Raw genomic sequence first — 15,820 nt, forward strand, 5'->3', positions numbered from 1 at the left:
AATTTTCCTGTATCTACCAAATATAAAAAATAATTGTTCATGTACTATCATCTCTCCCCCTAATCACCTCTACACTTTAATCTATACTACAATTGTCGTTAAATATGTATTTAATAAATTGATTATCTCTCATTATTTTACATCATTAAATTTGACATGGCATGTCGACCGAAGTCTTATATGTAACCATTTTAAGATTCTAGTTGACACGCCACATCATTAAAATTGACATAAATGACAGAAATAACGACATGAACAACCAAACTACCAAATAGAAGTTCAGTAACAGGTTGATACAAATTAAATTGTAGAAACAATTTGAAGAAAGAGACGCCTGAAACGGTTAATGCAAATTACACCCAAAAAACATTATTTTACAATATGTGAGACAAAAAAGTCTAAAAACTAAAAAGTAATGGAAACTTTATCATGTGGTTAACATTCGCTAATTTACAAAATTCAAGTGTGAATAATCCTCAACGCAATCGTATTCCTTCTCCATCTATGATCAGTAGATTCAGTACAAAAACTTTACACATCACAAAAATCAGATACAAAAGGGCGAAAGCACCAGTTCGGCTTCATTTACTTTACTTTGTGAGAAACTTTGATGTAATTTAGCAACTTCTTAAGAGCTTTGCCACTGTCAATAGCCTCTCTTGCTCTATCCAGAGCAGTAGGGATATCTTCCGCACCATCAGAACCGAGCAAGTGATCCACCATTCCAGCATTTAAAACAATTCGATCATATGCTGGACCTCTTTGCCCATTAAGAGCTGCCAAACCCAACTCAATATTTTTGGAGATCTGACATTAGAGAACTTATCATTAGGTGATATAAATATTGATCTACAAATAAAAAGGCGTCGACTGATTGATGGGTGATGATTCTGATGAACATATAGGAAACAAATACACCAGGAACTACATATACCGACATATTTTGTCCATTGACTGGAAACATAAGAATTCATAACAACAGCCTGAAAATTCCAACTCACAGTTACAGGATAATAAGTTCTGGACCAAAAATGACTCTGATATGCAATATTATTAGAAAGCAAATTAAGACAAGCAAGTTCTTCTACATGATATTTAAACTTATATGATATGGAAGTTCTTACAGGTCAGTGAACTAATTATATCTTCTCTATCATTTGTTTCAGGTATTTTCAGGCTGTACACTAACAACCCCTTTTTCTCAAATGGTCCTTAACAGAAATTTTAGCTTCCCATATATAAGAGAATTTGGAGGAAGGGATTTTTCCCTTTTTATTTGACTAAAAATTAGGTGAATCAGCCTCCCTTTAATGTCTACTTAAGAACTTTGGGGGAAGAAAAGATGGAGCACTAATTGACCACTATAGGAAACGTAGGTCCATGCTACCTTTATAAAGTACAAAATCAGAATTGGAGCCTGTTGAAAAACTGAAAAAAGAAGACAACAATCAATAAGAACTTGGAGAACTTACGGATCTATCAGTTCTTGGTGTATCGGTAGGTTCAAAACCATAGTCTTTTGCATTAACCTCCATACTGAAACTCTCGCGTGACACCCCTGAATCACCAATAAGTAGATTGATATGTAAGTATCAAATATAATTCAGGCACTAAACCATTGGTAACTTAGTTAAACCCAAACTTAATCAAAGTAGGTTAAGCCTGCAAACCATCAACTTCAAAAGCAGATGCCATGCTCAAGGAACGGAACCCTGAACAGTAGTTCACTGGAAGCCCTTTTGATGCATTTGCAGAGCGCAACCTTGTCGTCATTGAGAGGGCCCCTTCCTCACCCTGAATTGACAATATTGTTAGATACTGAATCAGTGGTCATTTTTTTCACCAAGCTGAAACAAAAAAGTAATATTACTATGTGAAAACAAACAATCTGAAATGTGTTTTAACATTTTTTGTATTTTAAGATTAAATTATTATCTGTGCCTAATTGTACAAAAGGTGAAATATTTAACCCTCTGACATACCTTTTCACTTAACAGTTTACAATGAAACAAAAATTAAAATATCTACACAAAACATGGGTGTTTCAAAATTAGTATCTGGGGAACTGTCGAGTTCAATGATATCTAAAAATGTTAAGTTCCTACCTTGATCACCAAACCAGAATGAACACCTCTTCTTTTCATGAGCATTAGAAGAGGCTCCTCATAACCTTCATGATAAAAGCCAGCAACAATTGATTCCTTCCCCTGAGCCTGTCGGTAGAACAAATCATTCAACGCATTGGATGGTATAATATTTAAAATTATCAAGTACTACAATAAGTATTGCCTTCATCTAGACTAGAATGGCCGCAGGTAAACACATGCATAACTGACTAATTGCAGAATACAATATCTACCAACTTAAGCAGAAGACAAAACTATGTTTCCCCTAAATGAAGGCGGAAGAAGTTTCTTCAAATAGGCAAGTCAAATTTTAATCTTTTCGGGGAACTCTTGAAATGAAATAAGGCCAGCAAGATGTACACAAGCGTAGCAGAATGAAAGTCCGGCTCACCCTCACATATTGCTGAACCTTTTCAGTTGTTGCAAGTGGTGGACGTTTCTTTATGTGCTCTCTCAACCCAATTAACGAATATCTGATAATAAATTAATAAAAAGGATATTAGAACTTTCATGTGCCTTGAGTCAATTCATGGAGTTCCTCATTATCCAGCACCCAGCATCGTTAAAAAAAAAAAAAGACAAACGACTAACATTACATTCTATTGATGATTGATTAAGTTCACAAGTTTCGAGTATGAAAAAAAAAATAGTTGCCAACTGAAAAAAGAAGCACAGGCAGACATCTCCATGCGAAAAAAAGAAGCAGAGAGAAAGGATTAAATAGATATACATGGTTGGATTTCATACAGAGATGGGCAGGCTTCTCGCAGACTTAAGTATGCAAAACCAACCTCCTCATCCTGAAATAAAAATCAAGAAAGTTCAAAATAGATAGGAGCAAGAGACTAGAGAACAAAGTGGCTACACAATTTAGTATGTACAAATACCTCAAGAAGTCCTTTAGCTTGCAAAGGGGTCAAACTCGTATTAGCTCCCATAAACTTCAGCATCTGTTCCTCAGTTATGCCCCCCTAATTAAACACAAGAGCAGTCAGAAAATGTCATTTCCATTTCAGGCCACGAATAGAAATTAGATCAAACTGCCGTTGTCTAGATTTCAGAGGGAAAAAATTAAGTTGGAGGCTTTAATCCATCATTCGGATTAATAAACTTTGTTAAATGGGGTTTTACGGGTAATTAATCCTGAAGATCACTGAACTTTCGATTTTTTTCATTTCAGTCATTAAACTATTTTTTTTTTCATTTTGATCACTGAACTTTCATTTTTTTTCATTTTAGTATTTCAGGCCAAAAATGCTTAGGTGGCAGCCGGAAGTTGACATGTGACAACAGAATTTTACAAGTTTTACCTTGAAAATTTATCACATATACATTATTTCACTTTGAAAATGACTTTTTGGATCAAATATTGCATATATGGCAAGTTTTCAGGTTAAAAAAAATTAATTTCGGCTGCCACCTAAGCATTTTTGGCCTGAAAATACCAAAATGAAAAAAAATGAAAGTTCAGTGATCAAAATGAAAAAAAAAATAGTTTAGTGACTGAAATGAAAAAATTCGAAAGTTCAGTGATCTTCAGGATCAATTATCCTTACATTAGTAGAAAACAGAAATAAAACAACAAACATGCACCATGAACATGTATAGAGCTGACCTTCGGTGACATCCATTCAACACCATGAAGCAATGATGATTCACCATAACAGGATCTAACTGCAGCAACAAACAATGTGCTTCTGAAGAAACGTGTATTTCCATCATAAGGTTCACCATAATGAGTCAACGATCTAATATCAGCAATTGGAGCAGAACCTAATTATCAACTAACAATTGAATCATACAGGAAAACAATATTCACCAATTTGAATTACCTAATCACACAACATAACATAGAAAACCTACCAAGCTCATCATCAAATGCAAGGCAATAAGCTTTCAATTCACGATCAGTTTCCCTGTTCATACGTTGACCAATTAAAAAAGCCGAAAGCAAAGACTCACTAACTCCTCCGGAATTATCATTATTTAAAGGAAGAACCTCCTTCAAAACACCTTGAACCTCCTCATAACCAAGATGACCCCCAGCCAAAATCTCTCTAAGAGCACCAACCAATCTCATTTCACAAGTAGAGTTCCCAACAAAGTGAGGCCCAATCGAGCTACCAAATCCCATAAGCGACCCTTCAGGATCCGCAATGAAGATCACATCAGGCGGTAAAACACGAACAAGTAAGGGCCAAAACTTACCCATCGCTCTCTTCTCCCCTTCACTCCATTGAGTTGCTTCCGGAAACACATTCGCACGTATCGTCATCCCCGCGAAAAACGCCCCGAGCTGCGCTTTGGACACTTCCTCTTCATCTTTAAGCTCTCCCCTAGCTACAAACAACACAATTTTCTCAAATTTTGCAAAATGATTTAATACATAAACAATTACTCAATAAATAAATAAAAACTCACCTGATTTTAAAATTGTATCAAGAACTTTTAAGGCCTGTTCTTCATTGAGAGGCCTGGTTTGAGTTGGTCCGGTGCAAACCCTAGCTTGAGCATCTAACAGAGTTTGATTAGGTTTGGGTAAGTCAGAGCTCCGATAAGAAGACGAAACTGCCGGGTTCTTGATATCGGATTCTGAAATCCCTAGCTGATCGAGTATTGCCGAGTCCAGAGTAGCAGATTTTACAGATAAACGTAGATTTTTCCGGCCAAGCGATCGGCGTTGATTGAAGCGTAAAGAAGAAGGATGTTTTGAGTGGGCGAGTGTGTTGGAATCGGTGAGTCGGATTGAGATTGAAGAAGGTTGTGGATTGAGAAGAGCTCTCATGGCGGTAATTTGAGTCTCTGGTTTTTGCTTTGGGAAATGAGAAATGGAATTGATAAGAAGAGCGGATATGTATATGTTTTCACTTTTCCAAGCAAAGGTAGTTATTTTTGTCAACGCTTACTGCATTGTATTTTTCTTCTGGTGCAATTCTTTTTTAAATTATTATCACTTTTATGTAAATTTGAAAAATAGACAAAAATAATAAAATAACGGTTGAATCAGCCTCAATTCAATTCAATATCAATTCCAACATCATCCAGTTTTAAAGAAAAGAGAGAATTAGCAAAATATATAAAAAACAGAAATATTAACATTTGTTAACATTAATTGTTCATATTTATTTGTCTACCTCAGCGTGTTGTATGTTTATTTTTTTACTCTTTTATTTTGTTTTTATACCCTATATTTACTCTACATCACAGCTTCTTCTCCTTCTTCTTCATCTTCTTCATCTTTTTTTTTATCTTTTTCAATTTATTTTCAAAAACAATCAACAAATCAATTGTAATCTTCAGCTTATAACATTTCAAGAAATTAAATCCTACAATTTTATTATTATTTCTTACAATTTTATTGCTAATTTCAAATATAGCTTCCGATCCGCTCGAATTTTTAATTCGTAATCAAATTACTTCAAATTTCACTGGAAATTCAAATCAAACGATCATAACTTTCTCCAAAAACAAAGAAAACTGTAAATTATTAATTTATTTGTTCTCATTAAAAATCTATTAAAAACGGTTTCAAACGGTTTCAAGTACAATTTCAATTACGGTTTCAAACTGTTTACAAAGGTTTCAAACAGTCTAAAACAGTTTCTAAAAAACGCTTTTAAACAGTCTAAAAAATAACAGTTTCAAACAGTTTCAAAAAACAGTTTCGAACAGTATAAAACAGTTTCAAACCGTTTACAAAGGTCTCAAACTGTCTAAAACATATTCTAAAAAATACTTTTCAATAGTTTATAAAATAACAGTTTCAAATAGTATCAAACAGTTTCAAACCGTTTACATAAAAAATAACAGTTTCTAAAAAACGCTTTTAAACAGTCTAAAAATAACAGTTTCAAACAGTTTCAAAAAACAGTTTCGAACAGTATAAAACAGTTTCAAACCGTTTACAAAGGTCTCAAACTGTCTAAAACATATTCTAAAAAATACTTTTCAATAGTTTATAAAATAACAGTTTCAAATAGTATCAAACAGTTTCAAACCGTTTACATAAAAAAAAACAGTTTCAAAAAAACAGTTTCAAACCGTTTACAAAGGTTTCAAACAGTATAAAACAGTTTCAAACCGTTTACAAAGGTCTCAAACTGTCTAAAACATATTCTAAAAAATACTTTTCAATAGTTTATAAAATAACAGTTTCAAAGAGTATCAAACAGTTTCAAACCGTTTACATAAAAAATAACAGTTTAAAAAAACAGTTTCAAACCGTTTACAAAGGTTTCAAACAGTATAAAACAGTTGCAAACCGTTTCCAAAGATCTCAAGCAGTCTAAAACAGTTTCTAAAAAACACTCAAACAGTTTAAAAAATAGCAGTTTCAAACAGTATAAAACAGTTTCAAACCGTTTACAAAGGTTTCGAACAGTATCAAACAGTTTCGAGAAAACAGTTTCAAACGATTTCTAAAATTAATTTTTAACATTTGAAAACCAGGTCAAAATATCATTAATGAAGAACATCACGATTTTTTCAAAAAAAGTTGTAAAAAATTCCAAAACGGTGCTAAAATAATTTAAAACAACATAGAAAGAAAAAAGTAGAAGAAGAAGAGAAGAAAAAGAAGAAATTTCTCATCTATCACCATCATATTATCTCTTAAACTCTTTTTTTATTCAAATTTCTTTGTCTTGGAGTTCATTTGTATAATGTGGAAAATAGAAAAAGCAGATTTAAGAAAAACGAAAAAAAAAGTTGCAGAGGAAAGAAGAAGAAAAAGAAGAAGAAGAGAGAGAAAAAAAAAATGAGAAGGAAGAAAGAGAAAAAGGAGAGAGAAAAGAAAAAACGAAAAAAAAAGGAGAAAGAGGAAAGAATAAAAGGAGAGAAAAAAAAGAAAAATGAGATATGCATGTGTTTAAAAGAAGGAGAGTAAAAATACAAATAAGTTATTTTGCTAATTGAGATACAACTAAAAATAATAGAAAAATAGAGTAAAAAAGTAAACTTTTGAAATTGAGGTATTTAGAACAAATAAATTAAAAAAAGGAGTGTTTTGTGCAAATTCCTCTAAATAAAAGTCCAATAACATCCGGGGGCCCAATACCGGATCCAACCGCAGGTCCGCAGTCCACAATTTAATATTCGCGGGTTCTATTAAAAACTTGGCCAAATATTGTAAAAAGGCCAAACCTTTCGTAAAAATTTTATAAAAATTCTGCCCTTTTAATTTTGTCGATTTTGACCAAAAATTGATTATTTGGTTTCACAAAAATCCTAACCTTTCAATTTTGTCGATTTCGGCCAAAAATAGATTATTTGGTTTCACAAAAGTCCTGACCTTTCAATATTTTGCATTCCACATAGGTACCACATAGGCGTCACATAGGCAAATTGAAATCAAATTGCGAGTTGCCCACAATTGAAACCAAATAATTTATTTTTGGCCAAATAGACAAAATTGAAAGGTTAGCACTTTTGTGAAACTTTTATAAGAGATTTGGCCTTATTACTACATTTGGTCTAAAAACTTTCCCTCTTCCATTTCAAATTTAGAAATTGGCACTCAAAAGATTTCATCAATGGCAGCAACAGATTGTTTGGCACTCATACTAAGCGAACCTTCCAACGTAGAGAAATCAGTTACAGAAAAGCTATGGCAAGTCTCCTTCTCTCGCTTCCTGCTCTATCCTTCGCTCCCTTCCACGTGTCCTTCCCTCCTTCCTCTTCCTCACACTCGCTATTACCGCCCTTCCCGCGGCACCTGGATTTCCTCTCGTTCTCCGTCCGCCTCTCTCCTTCTCCATCACCGTCCATCATCCGCCTCCGATTCAATCCTCACCGTCTGTTTCCACGGCCAGATCATGGTCAGTTCTTTTATTTCTTGTGAAATTTTATTTCAGCTTGTTGTAGAAGCTTCATAAATCTTCAATAAATTTGATGTAAGATGAACTAAATGAGACCGATCCTCTAGTAGTTATATGAATGTTTGTGTAAATTAGTTCTAATAACTATAACAATTACATTGCAGTATGATTTTTTATAATTCTAATTATGTAATGTATACTCAGTCCGGTATCTTGCTATTGATGGATAGAGATTTTCGATGTGATAATGCGTTTGGTTACTGTAGATTTGCGATGATTGATGATTCGAGACATATATCACTCTGTTTGTTTCGATTTTAAGCGCAACAAAAAAGTGCAGATAGTTTGTTATATGATTTTAGGTTAATTTTTTAAAAAATGGTGCAGGAAGAGCACTATGTTTCAAAGCTGCAATTCGCTTGGCCACAGGTGTCTTGTCTCTCTGGATATCCTCCTAGAGGTAGCAGATCTGTTTTCATAAGTTATAAAGACTCTGATGATGAGGTATTTTCGTTTAATAAGATGCTGATTATCTTTAAGATGCTGATTTTTAAATGTAAGTATCAGTAGTTTAATTGTATCTTCTTTTCCTGCATTTTTTTTTATTTTCTAGCAGATTCAGCAGTTTGCCGTGCGATTTTCAGAGATTGCTGAAGCAGAGACCTTCATAAATGCTTTGAAGGTTAATAATTAGCTAGAAATTTATTAATTTTGTGTAAAAAATATGAGTTCTGTTTCAAATCTTTGAATGCCATGAAGATTCCATGCACCTCTTTAAAGTCATGTGTGTTTTTGTTTTGAATGTTCAGGATATCTTTCAGCATCCTACTGGAATTGAACCTCTGATTAGTGACATTCGATCTGATATTCCATCGGAATCTATGTTCAGGTCTGCTGATCGAATTTCAGCTAGGTAAAAAAATCTGAAACCTGCCATTACATTATTACATAGTTGACTTGATTCATCAACTAGGCATACTGTTTTCTTTTCAGGCAAATTTATGAATTAGCCAAACTGATTTTTAATCTTGCAGAACTTGTGAAGAGGAATCAAGTGTTATGACTCCTGTTCAAACCTCTTATTACCAACCTGAAATCACATTCGACTTGAACTGTGAAGTTGAGAAAGACTCGCATACTAATGAGGAGGAAACAAGTGTCTTGCCTCCCGTTCAAACCTCTTATTACCAACCCGAAATCTCATTCAATTTGAACTGTGAAGTTGAGAAAGACTCGCATACTAATGAGGAGACATTGCCGAATAACAACTATGAAGACATTTGTTCCGCTTTGCCTCCCAGCTTTGCTTCATTCTTGAGCAACTGCTGTTCTGATGTCCAACAAGGTAGATCCCGCTATTATAAGAAACTGTCTGTGACTCATTTATTATGCTGATGCTTTAACTTTGAGCTTGTCTAGTTGCAATTCAGTCAAGTTCAGCTGAGGATGTTGATCTCAAATCTCAAATTGCGGTATTCTCTTGCAGTTTTACTTTATATTTGAATTGGTGCAACTGCAGCTACTTAATTTGCTCTGTGCTTTATAATAATACTAATTAATAGCTGCTTTTCTTTTCTTGTAGAGATGCATGGAAGATTCCTCTTTCCAAGGTAGCTAACATTTTAATTCTATTAGTCTGTTTAAGCTAAGTTGTAGTTGTAATTCTACCCCTTCTTCAGTTTTATTTTGTCACCATGATTCTACGTTGAATCGAAAAGCATGGTGCTAAAGCACTGCTGAATTTTGGACAATAATTCGCTAATTTGTCATGCTTATCATTTTGCATTGCTAGATATGTTGATGAAAGTGGAGAAAGTTATTGCTGAACTTGGAGATGAAATGATGCTGTAATTTTCTGTCATATCTGCACATTGAAGGTGCAATCTTTTTTCTTTCTGTATTACATTTTGGTCTTTACCATATTTGAATATATAGCATGCTGCATTTTATATGATCTATAATAGCTTAGCCATAGAGAAAGACAATGCAGATCCTTTCTGCAAATTTCTTTATTTTGACAGGAATGGTTAATTTTCTTTTTTTCTTTATCACATTATTCTTTTACGCCTTATAAGTTGTGCTTACTATCAGTCTTTTCAGTTCAGATTTATTCACATTTATCAAATTACTCATACTAAATATTTTGTTAGTAATCAATATTAATGAATTTTTATTTCTAATCTATTTTGGCTGATATACATTAATACCTACTTTTACTCGTTAGATATATAAATAAAACTCATGTTATAAAATTTGTTAAATAGATGAATTATTTTCCTACAGCTAGTTTTGACAATTTGAAGTCAACTTCCTTTCATTTAATTGCCTATAGTTTAGCAACGTATGGCAGAAAAAAATTGATATGATATATAGAGTTGATAGAGTTGAATAGCTGGTAAAGTTTGATTGAAAGTAAATACAATACAAATATTGCCTCAAATCTAGGGATGTAGAATTGTAGATAGCTTCAAAATATGATATAGTAGTATTGTATACTGTTTTTATCAACGGTTAAATGCATATTTTTCCTTTAAGTAGCTCCATTTTTTTTTAATAAAGCGATGCAATGCTAATACTAATAACAAATCAGTATACTAATAAATAGGATTAGATAATATTCAAATTAATAATAACTATCCGGATAAAGCTTTATATTGCTAGAGTTAAATAAAATTGCACTACTAATAAGTTGGATAAATTGAAAACACTACTCTATATTGTCTATAAATATCAAACCCATTCAAGAGAAACGAAATAATATATACACTTCTTCTGCAGAAAAAAAAACTAAGAATCATGACTAGAGTTTCAATTTTCATGATTTTACTTTCCATATGTCTAGCCACTTTGATACAAAGTGGTCTAGCAATTGGATACGCATACTGTGATTGTCCCTGCTTTCCGAGTTGCAAAAAGGAGCACAACTTTTATAACATTGGTAGAGGTGCTGAAATCTGTGTATGCAGCTGCAACTGCAGTTCTGGAAACACTAATCCTACACCAAGTAATCCGCTTATCCCTTCTCCGACAACACCAAGTAATCCGCTTATCCCTTCTCCAACACCTCAAACTCCTAAACCAAAACCACCACCATCATCTTCTCCACCAACTATTGACTACGCCAAGTGTTGGACAACTGCTTTCGATGTATCTTCGTGCTGGTTTAGAGCCGCGGCTAACATATTTTTCCCAGATATTGAAATTGGTGTAGAATGCTGTGCAGATTATAGAAAATGGGGAGCTGATTGCTTCAATGGAGATCAAACTATTCCTACAATTTTGGCTCCATTGGTGCCTCCTCCTCTAATTGAGTTTTGCAAGTCTCATTAGCTTATGTTCTTTATAGTCTAGTTTACTTGTTTTTGTTTTCTTTGTTCGGTTTTAGGAAGTTCTTTTTGTTCTTGTTTTAGATTTTGTGCTAGCTTTAGTTTTATTTATCAGAACTTTGAATTTTTGATATATTAATATGTTATTGTTTTGCTTTTATATTATACCTCTCAATTCTGTTGTTCATCATTGTTTTAGTTTTATGTGATCCTATGCTAGGCGTTTTGTACATTTTAGGCATCCTAAAAATTCAGTTTAGTTGCATAGAGAGCCACATTTTAGTCAATACTAAATCATTTATAAATTCCAGGAATTCTATGTGAAAGTGCAGGCCTTATTAGCAGCCATGGAAAAAACAAGAAATTCTTGTTCAATAAAAATTGGATTGATTATTGGGCGGTTTCCTCAAGCTAATTAAATTGTCTATCTATATCGTAGCAGAACCTACTATTGTAGACGGATATGCTTGAGGGCTTAAGTCAGTGTTCTAAAAATCAAACCGGTGGATGAACCGGCATGGTTATTGGTTCATAATTCAACTGGTTGAATTAGTTAAATAAAAAATAAAATTTAAAATTTAAAGACATGTATAAAATTCTACCTAGCAAATAAAAAAAAAACTAGTTAATGAATCACATTCTAACTGGTAAACGAAGAATCAAACCGTTTTTATAGCAGTTTTCCCGGATTGAACTGTATGTTTGGTTAATAGATAAAAATCAAACCCATCTTAACTCTAATTTGTAATCGAACCGGTTGAACTAGCTGGTTCAATTAGGTTCTTGAAACAGTAGCTCAATTCACAATCTTCTTCTCTTGTATATATAAATCCAGCTAAAATCTTATAAATTGCACTACTTAATTCTATTATTTCATTCCTTCCTTGTCAAGGCAAAAAGTCCCATTTTCTACAACAAACTAAATGGCATCTCATAATCTCATTCCTTATCTCCTCCTTTTACTTTCAACTCTGCCAATCCAAATTTTCGCCTCGGATTCTATGATCCCCTTTAATTGCTCAATTACAGTCAATACCTGCAGTGCATTTCTCTACCATATCAACAAATTAAATCTCCAGCAACAACAAATCGCCGGTTTTTACAACGTAAGTTCAGCAAACATCATTCCGATTCTCCGAGGAAACACTCAGGATTATCTTATCTCTATGACTGCTTCTTGCAAAAATGTTAATGGCACTACTGCATATTTCTATGATGTACCCTATACCGTTCAAGAAAACGACACCTTCGTGACTGTTTCGGAACAGATTTATAGCGGACAAGCTTGGATTGTCGGAGATGAACAGAGTAAATTTATTGCAGGAAATGTAGTTTCTATGCATCTTTTGTCTGGGTGTATTGCTGGTGCTGATGAATCTCGAATTGTGACTACTTATAGTGTTCAGCAGAATGATACAGTGATAGATATTGCTGATAGGTTGGGTTCTACTGCTGCTGGTATTCAAAGCTTGAATAGTCAGCTGATTACTGACCCGAATTTGCTGGTCGAGGGTTGGGTTTTATTTGTGCCCATGCAGCTAACTCAACTAGCCCCAAGGTAATTTTTTTCATTATGCATTCATCTAGGGTGAGTAAAAATTCCATTCAAACGAATTAACCGATACATTTTGATTAGTTTGGTTATAGGTTTTTGATTGATGCAAATTGTTCCGTCGGTTTGGTTATTAATTATTTTTGTTGGATTATATTTAAAAGAATTGACCAAACATTTGTTATCTTTTAATTTATATTAATTCTTAATAACTATTCGTTATACTTTATATCAATTTAACCAATTAATTCGGTCACTTTGGTTTTGTAATTTTTAGGTTTGGGTTGGTTTGGTTTCGGTTAATTTGATCGATTTGGTTAACGAGATAAAATAAATTGATTAACTCAATTTTGATTAAATCGATCGGTTCTTAAGTGAACAACCATTCTTCACTCCTTATTGCATCTAATAAGTAGCAGACCCAAAGAAATTTTATAAGATGGGAAAATAAAATAAAAAATAAAAGGATATATATTTTATAAATTCAAAAAAAAATTAGGTGGATGAAATTATATTATTACATTTTATATTAAAAATATTATTCAAATATTTAAATTTATGAGATGAATAATCCGTCCCAATTGTACTGTTCATTTTTTTCTCAAACTCTTATTTATTTTTAATAACAATTATAAAATTAATTTTTTAAATTATTCGTATTTAAAATTCAACAATGGATAAGTATTTATTGCTATTTATAGAAATATATAAGAAAAGGAAAATTAGAGATTATATTAAATAGGAGTATGGTAAAAAAATACATAAAAATTATAAAGTTTATAATATTTATTATATTTTTTAAATTTTGTGATAATAATAAAATAAACAATTTTATTGAAACAGAAAGAGTATCATTTATTATCTGTAGAACCTCTCGTTCTTTTGATATGATTGTTATAGATAAATAATCATGCATATTCTGCAAATTAAGAACTAACCCTTTCTATTTTCCATGTATTTGCAGCCCTCCACCGTCTAATTGATGAAGATTGTTTAGCTTGAGCATCTGATATGGTTACGTCGGACAAATTAAGATCCTCTCATGTTGTAATAAAAATTAATTAAGTCATGCTTCATTAATTTATATTGTAAAGGATCAATTTTACAACTCTTTATCTAAAAATATAAATTATATTATTTTAAGCTTAATTTTTCATTTTTTTAAGGAAAATGTTGATATTTTGATAGCTACCGTTTCAATAAAAAAAGTGAGTTTTAGCAATGGTCTATTACAACGACCATTGAAATTGTTACAATACATATACTTTTTATAACGACTATTTTAATGTCGTCTTTAAATATAATTATTTTACAACGCCTAATAAAATCGTTATTAAAAGTTATACTTTTAGCAATGTCTTAATTTATATTGTTTTTAAAGATAATTATTTTATAACGACTAATTATGTCATTGTAAATTATTTGCTTTACCAACAATTTAATTTATATCGTTTTTAAATATTATTATTTCACAACGACAAATAATTTCGTTGCTAAAAGAAAGAAGGAATAGTTAAAATCCCACATTGAAAATAAGTGAAATGAGAATGATAAATTCTCTCTATAAAAGAAACCCACCTTTCATTATAAAAATAATTTTTACTTTTATTGTAATATATCAATCAAAAAGTGAAAAATATTAAAATTTGATAATAATTGTAGTTTAAATTATAAAAACAAAAAAAATTATAAAATTATATAACATATTTAAATAATAATTAATATTATAATATTTTGACAACGACTTTTTATAGACTAATAACTTTTAACAACCAATCTTATAGATTTTGTAAAACCTATAGTAACGACCATTATTAAAAAAAAGTCGTTATAAACTACGTTATATTACGCCAACACGCACAACCACGTTTATCGTTGTTAAAAACTTTTAAAAATCATATTTTAGGGTCTCACAACAACAACTAACGTTTTCAAAAATCAAAATTCTTGTAGTGCGTTCAATCTTAATAAAATACTAAATAAAAACGAGAGAGTTTGATGTATTCTGAAATACATGTAAGTATTTAAATACGTGTAATTTATATAAATATAATAATACAGTCATTCCATTTCCGACATACATAAAGCATTAATCTTCGAATATGTAATTCATTATTAACTCTTTTTTAGAAAATTGTTAATTTCGAGTTTTAGGATCATAGAACTGAAAGTGAGCTCGAACAAGCTCCAGATTGAAGAATGCAGCGCCTGTATAAACAAGACATCTATGAGAAGAGCTATCTGCGATGATAATTTTGTGACAAATCCTTGACGTAACCTGTACAAACCATTCTCATAGACTGTTTGGCATTTATTTTAGACAATTTTTTTTTCTAAAAACAAAATAAAAAAATTATACTAGGGGTATCTGAATTTATCAAATTAACAATTTTAATTTTTTAATTTTTATTTTAATATCATTAAAAAATTATCAAACAACTATATTTTTAGCTGATTTTCAATCATCAGTGTACGAAAAAGACAAAAAACAAAATTCTCATATTTGCTTAATTTTCATTATCATATCAAAAATAAGAAATTTTTACACAACCGACTAACATTTGAAGGTTCTTTCATAAATAAGCTCTCCTTTTTTCTCCTTCTTCTTATTATTATTATCATTGTCATTGTTATCGCCATATCTGTTGCCGTACTAGAAAACATCAATTTACCGACAGAAAAATCTTGATTTAGCGACGAATTTAAATTTTTTATCAATAAAAAACTAATTTAGCAACTGATTTCAATCTTTTAGCGACGGAAATATCCGTTGCTAAAAGACTGTTTTCTAGTAGTGATATCTTCTACTTTTCTTTCAGATATAGTTTCCGTTCGTCACTATTGTCGTCGTTATCATTACATGTCGTCAATGTTTATCAATTCTTCTTCTTCTTCCTCTACTTCTTCTTCTTTATTTTTTTATTTTCTGTTGTCTTTTTTTTCTTCAATATTAGAGTGTTTAAAAAATCTAATATATTATACTGCCTTATCATATTATAT

The 15,820-nt window shown here is 31.7% G+C and overlaps 2 protein-coding genes across 3 annotated transcripts; one reads left to right on the forward strand and one right to left on the reverse strand.

Moving 5' to 3' along the window:
- Nucleotides 1-331: 331 nt before the first annotated feature.
- LOC126656358 (uncharacterized) lies at nt 332-4,982 on the reverse strand. The gene is made up of 10 exons (XM_050350903.2): nt 4,548-4,982; nt 3,990-4,466; nt 3,742-3,899; nt 3,014-3,097; nt 2,874-2,926; nt 2,518-2,599; nt 2,106-2,213; nt 1,671-1,794; nt 1,473-1,558; nt 332-807 (listed from the first exon to the last, which is right to left on the reverse strand). The coding sequence occupies exons 1-10, from the start codon at nt 4,909-4,911 to the stop codon at nt 586-588; spliced, it is 1,758 nt and encodes a 585-aa protein (XP_050206860.1). The 5' UTR covers nt 4,912-4,982; the 3' UTR covers nt 332-585.
- A 2,629-nt stretch (nt 4,983-7,611) lies between these two features.
- On the forward strand, nt 7,612-13,963 carry LOC126654726 (protein POOR HOMOLOGOUS SYNAPSIS 1-like). Of its 2 annotated transcripts, XM_050348685.2 has the most exons (9): nt 7,612-7,942; nt 8,330-8,446; nt 8,559-8,624; nt 8,752-8,855; nt 8,977-9,287; nt 9,362-9,414; nt 9,525-9,552; nt 9,735-9,819; nt 13,785-13,963. In XM_050348685.2, exons 1-8 carry the CDS (start codon nt 7,658-7,660, stop codon nt 9,791-9,793), a joined length of 1,023 nt encoding a protein of 340 aa, XP_050204642.1. In that variant the 5' UTR covers nt 7,612-7,657; the 3' UTR covers nt 9,794-9,819; nt 13,785-13,963. The 2 variants fall into 2 exon arrangements, with proteins under 2 accessions (XP_050204642.1, XP_050204641.1); XM_050348684.2 differs by lacking the exon at nt 13,785-13,963 and having other exon boundaries at nt 9,735-9,954.
- Nucleotides 13,964-15,820: the final 1,857 nt, after the last annotated feature.

The sequence above is a fragment of the Mercurialis annua genome, linkage group LG7 (genome assembly GCF_937616625.2).
Source record: "Mercurialis annua linkage group LG7, ddMerAnnu1.2, whole genome shotgun sequence".
NCBI classification, from domain to species: Eukaryota; Viridiplantae; Streptophyta; class Magnoliopsida; order Malpighiales; family Euphorbiaceae; genus Mercurialis; species Mercurialis annua.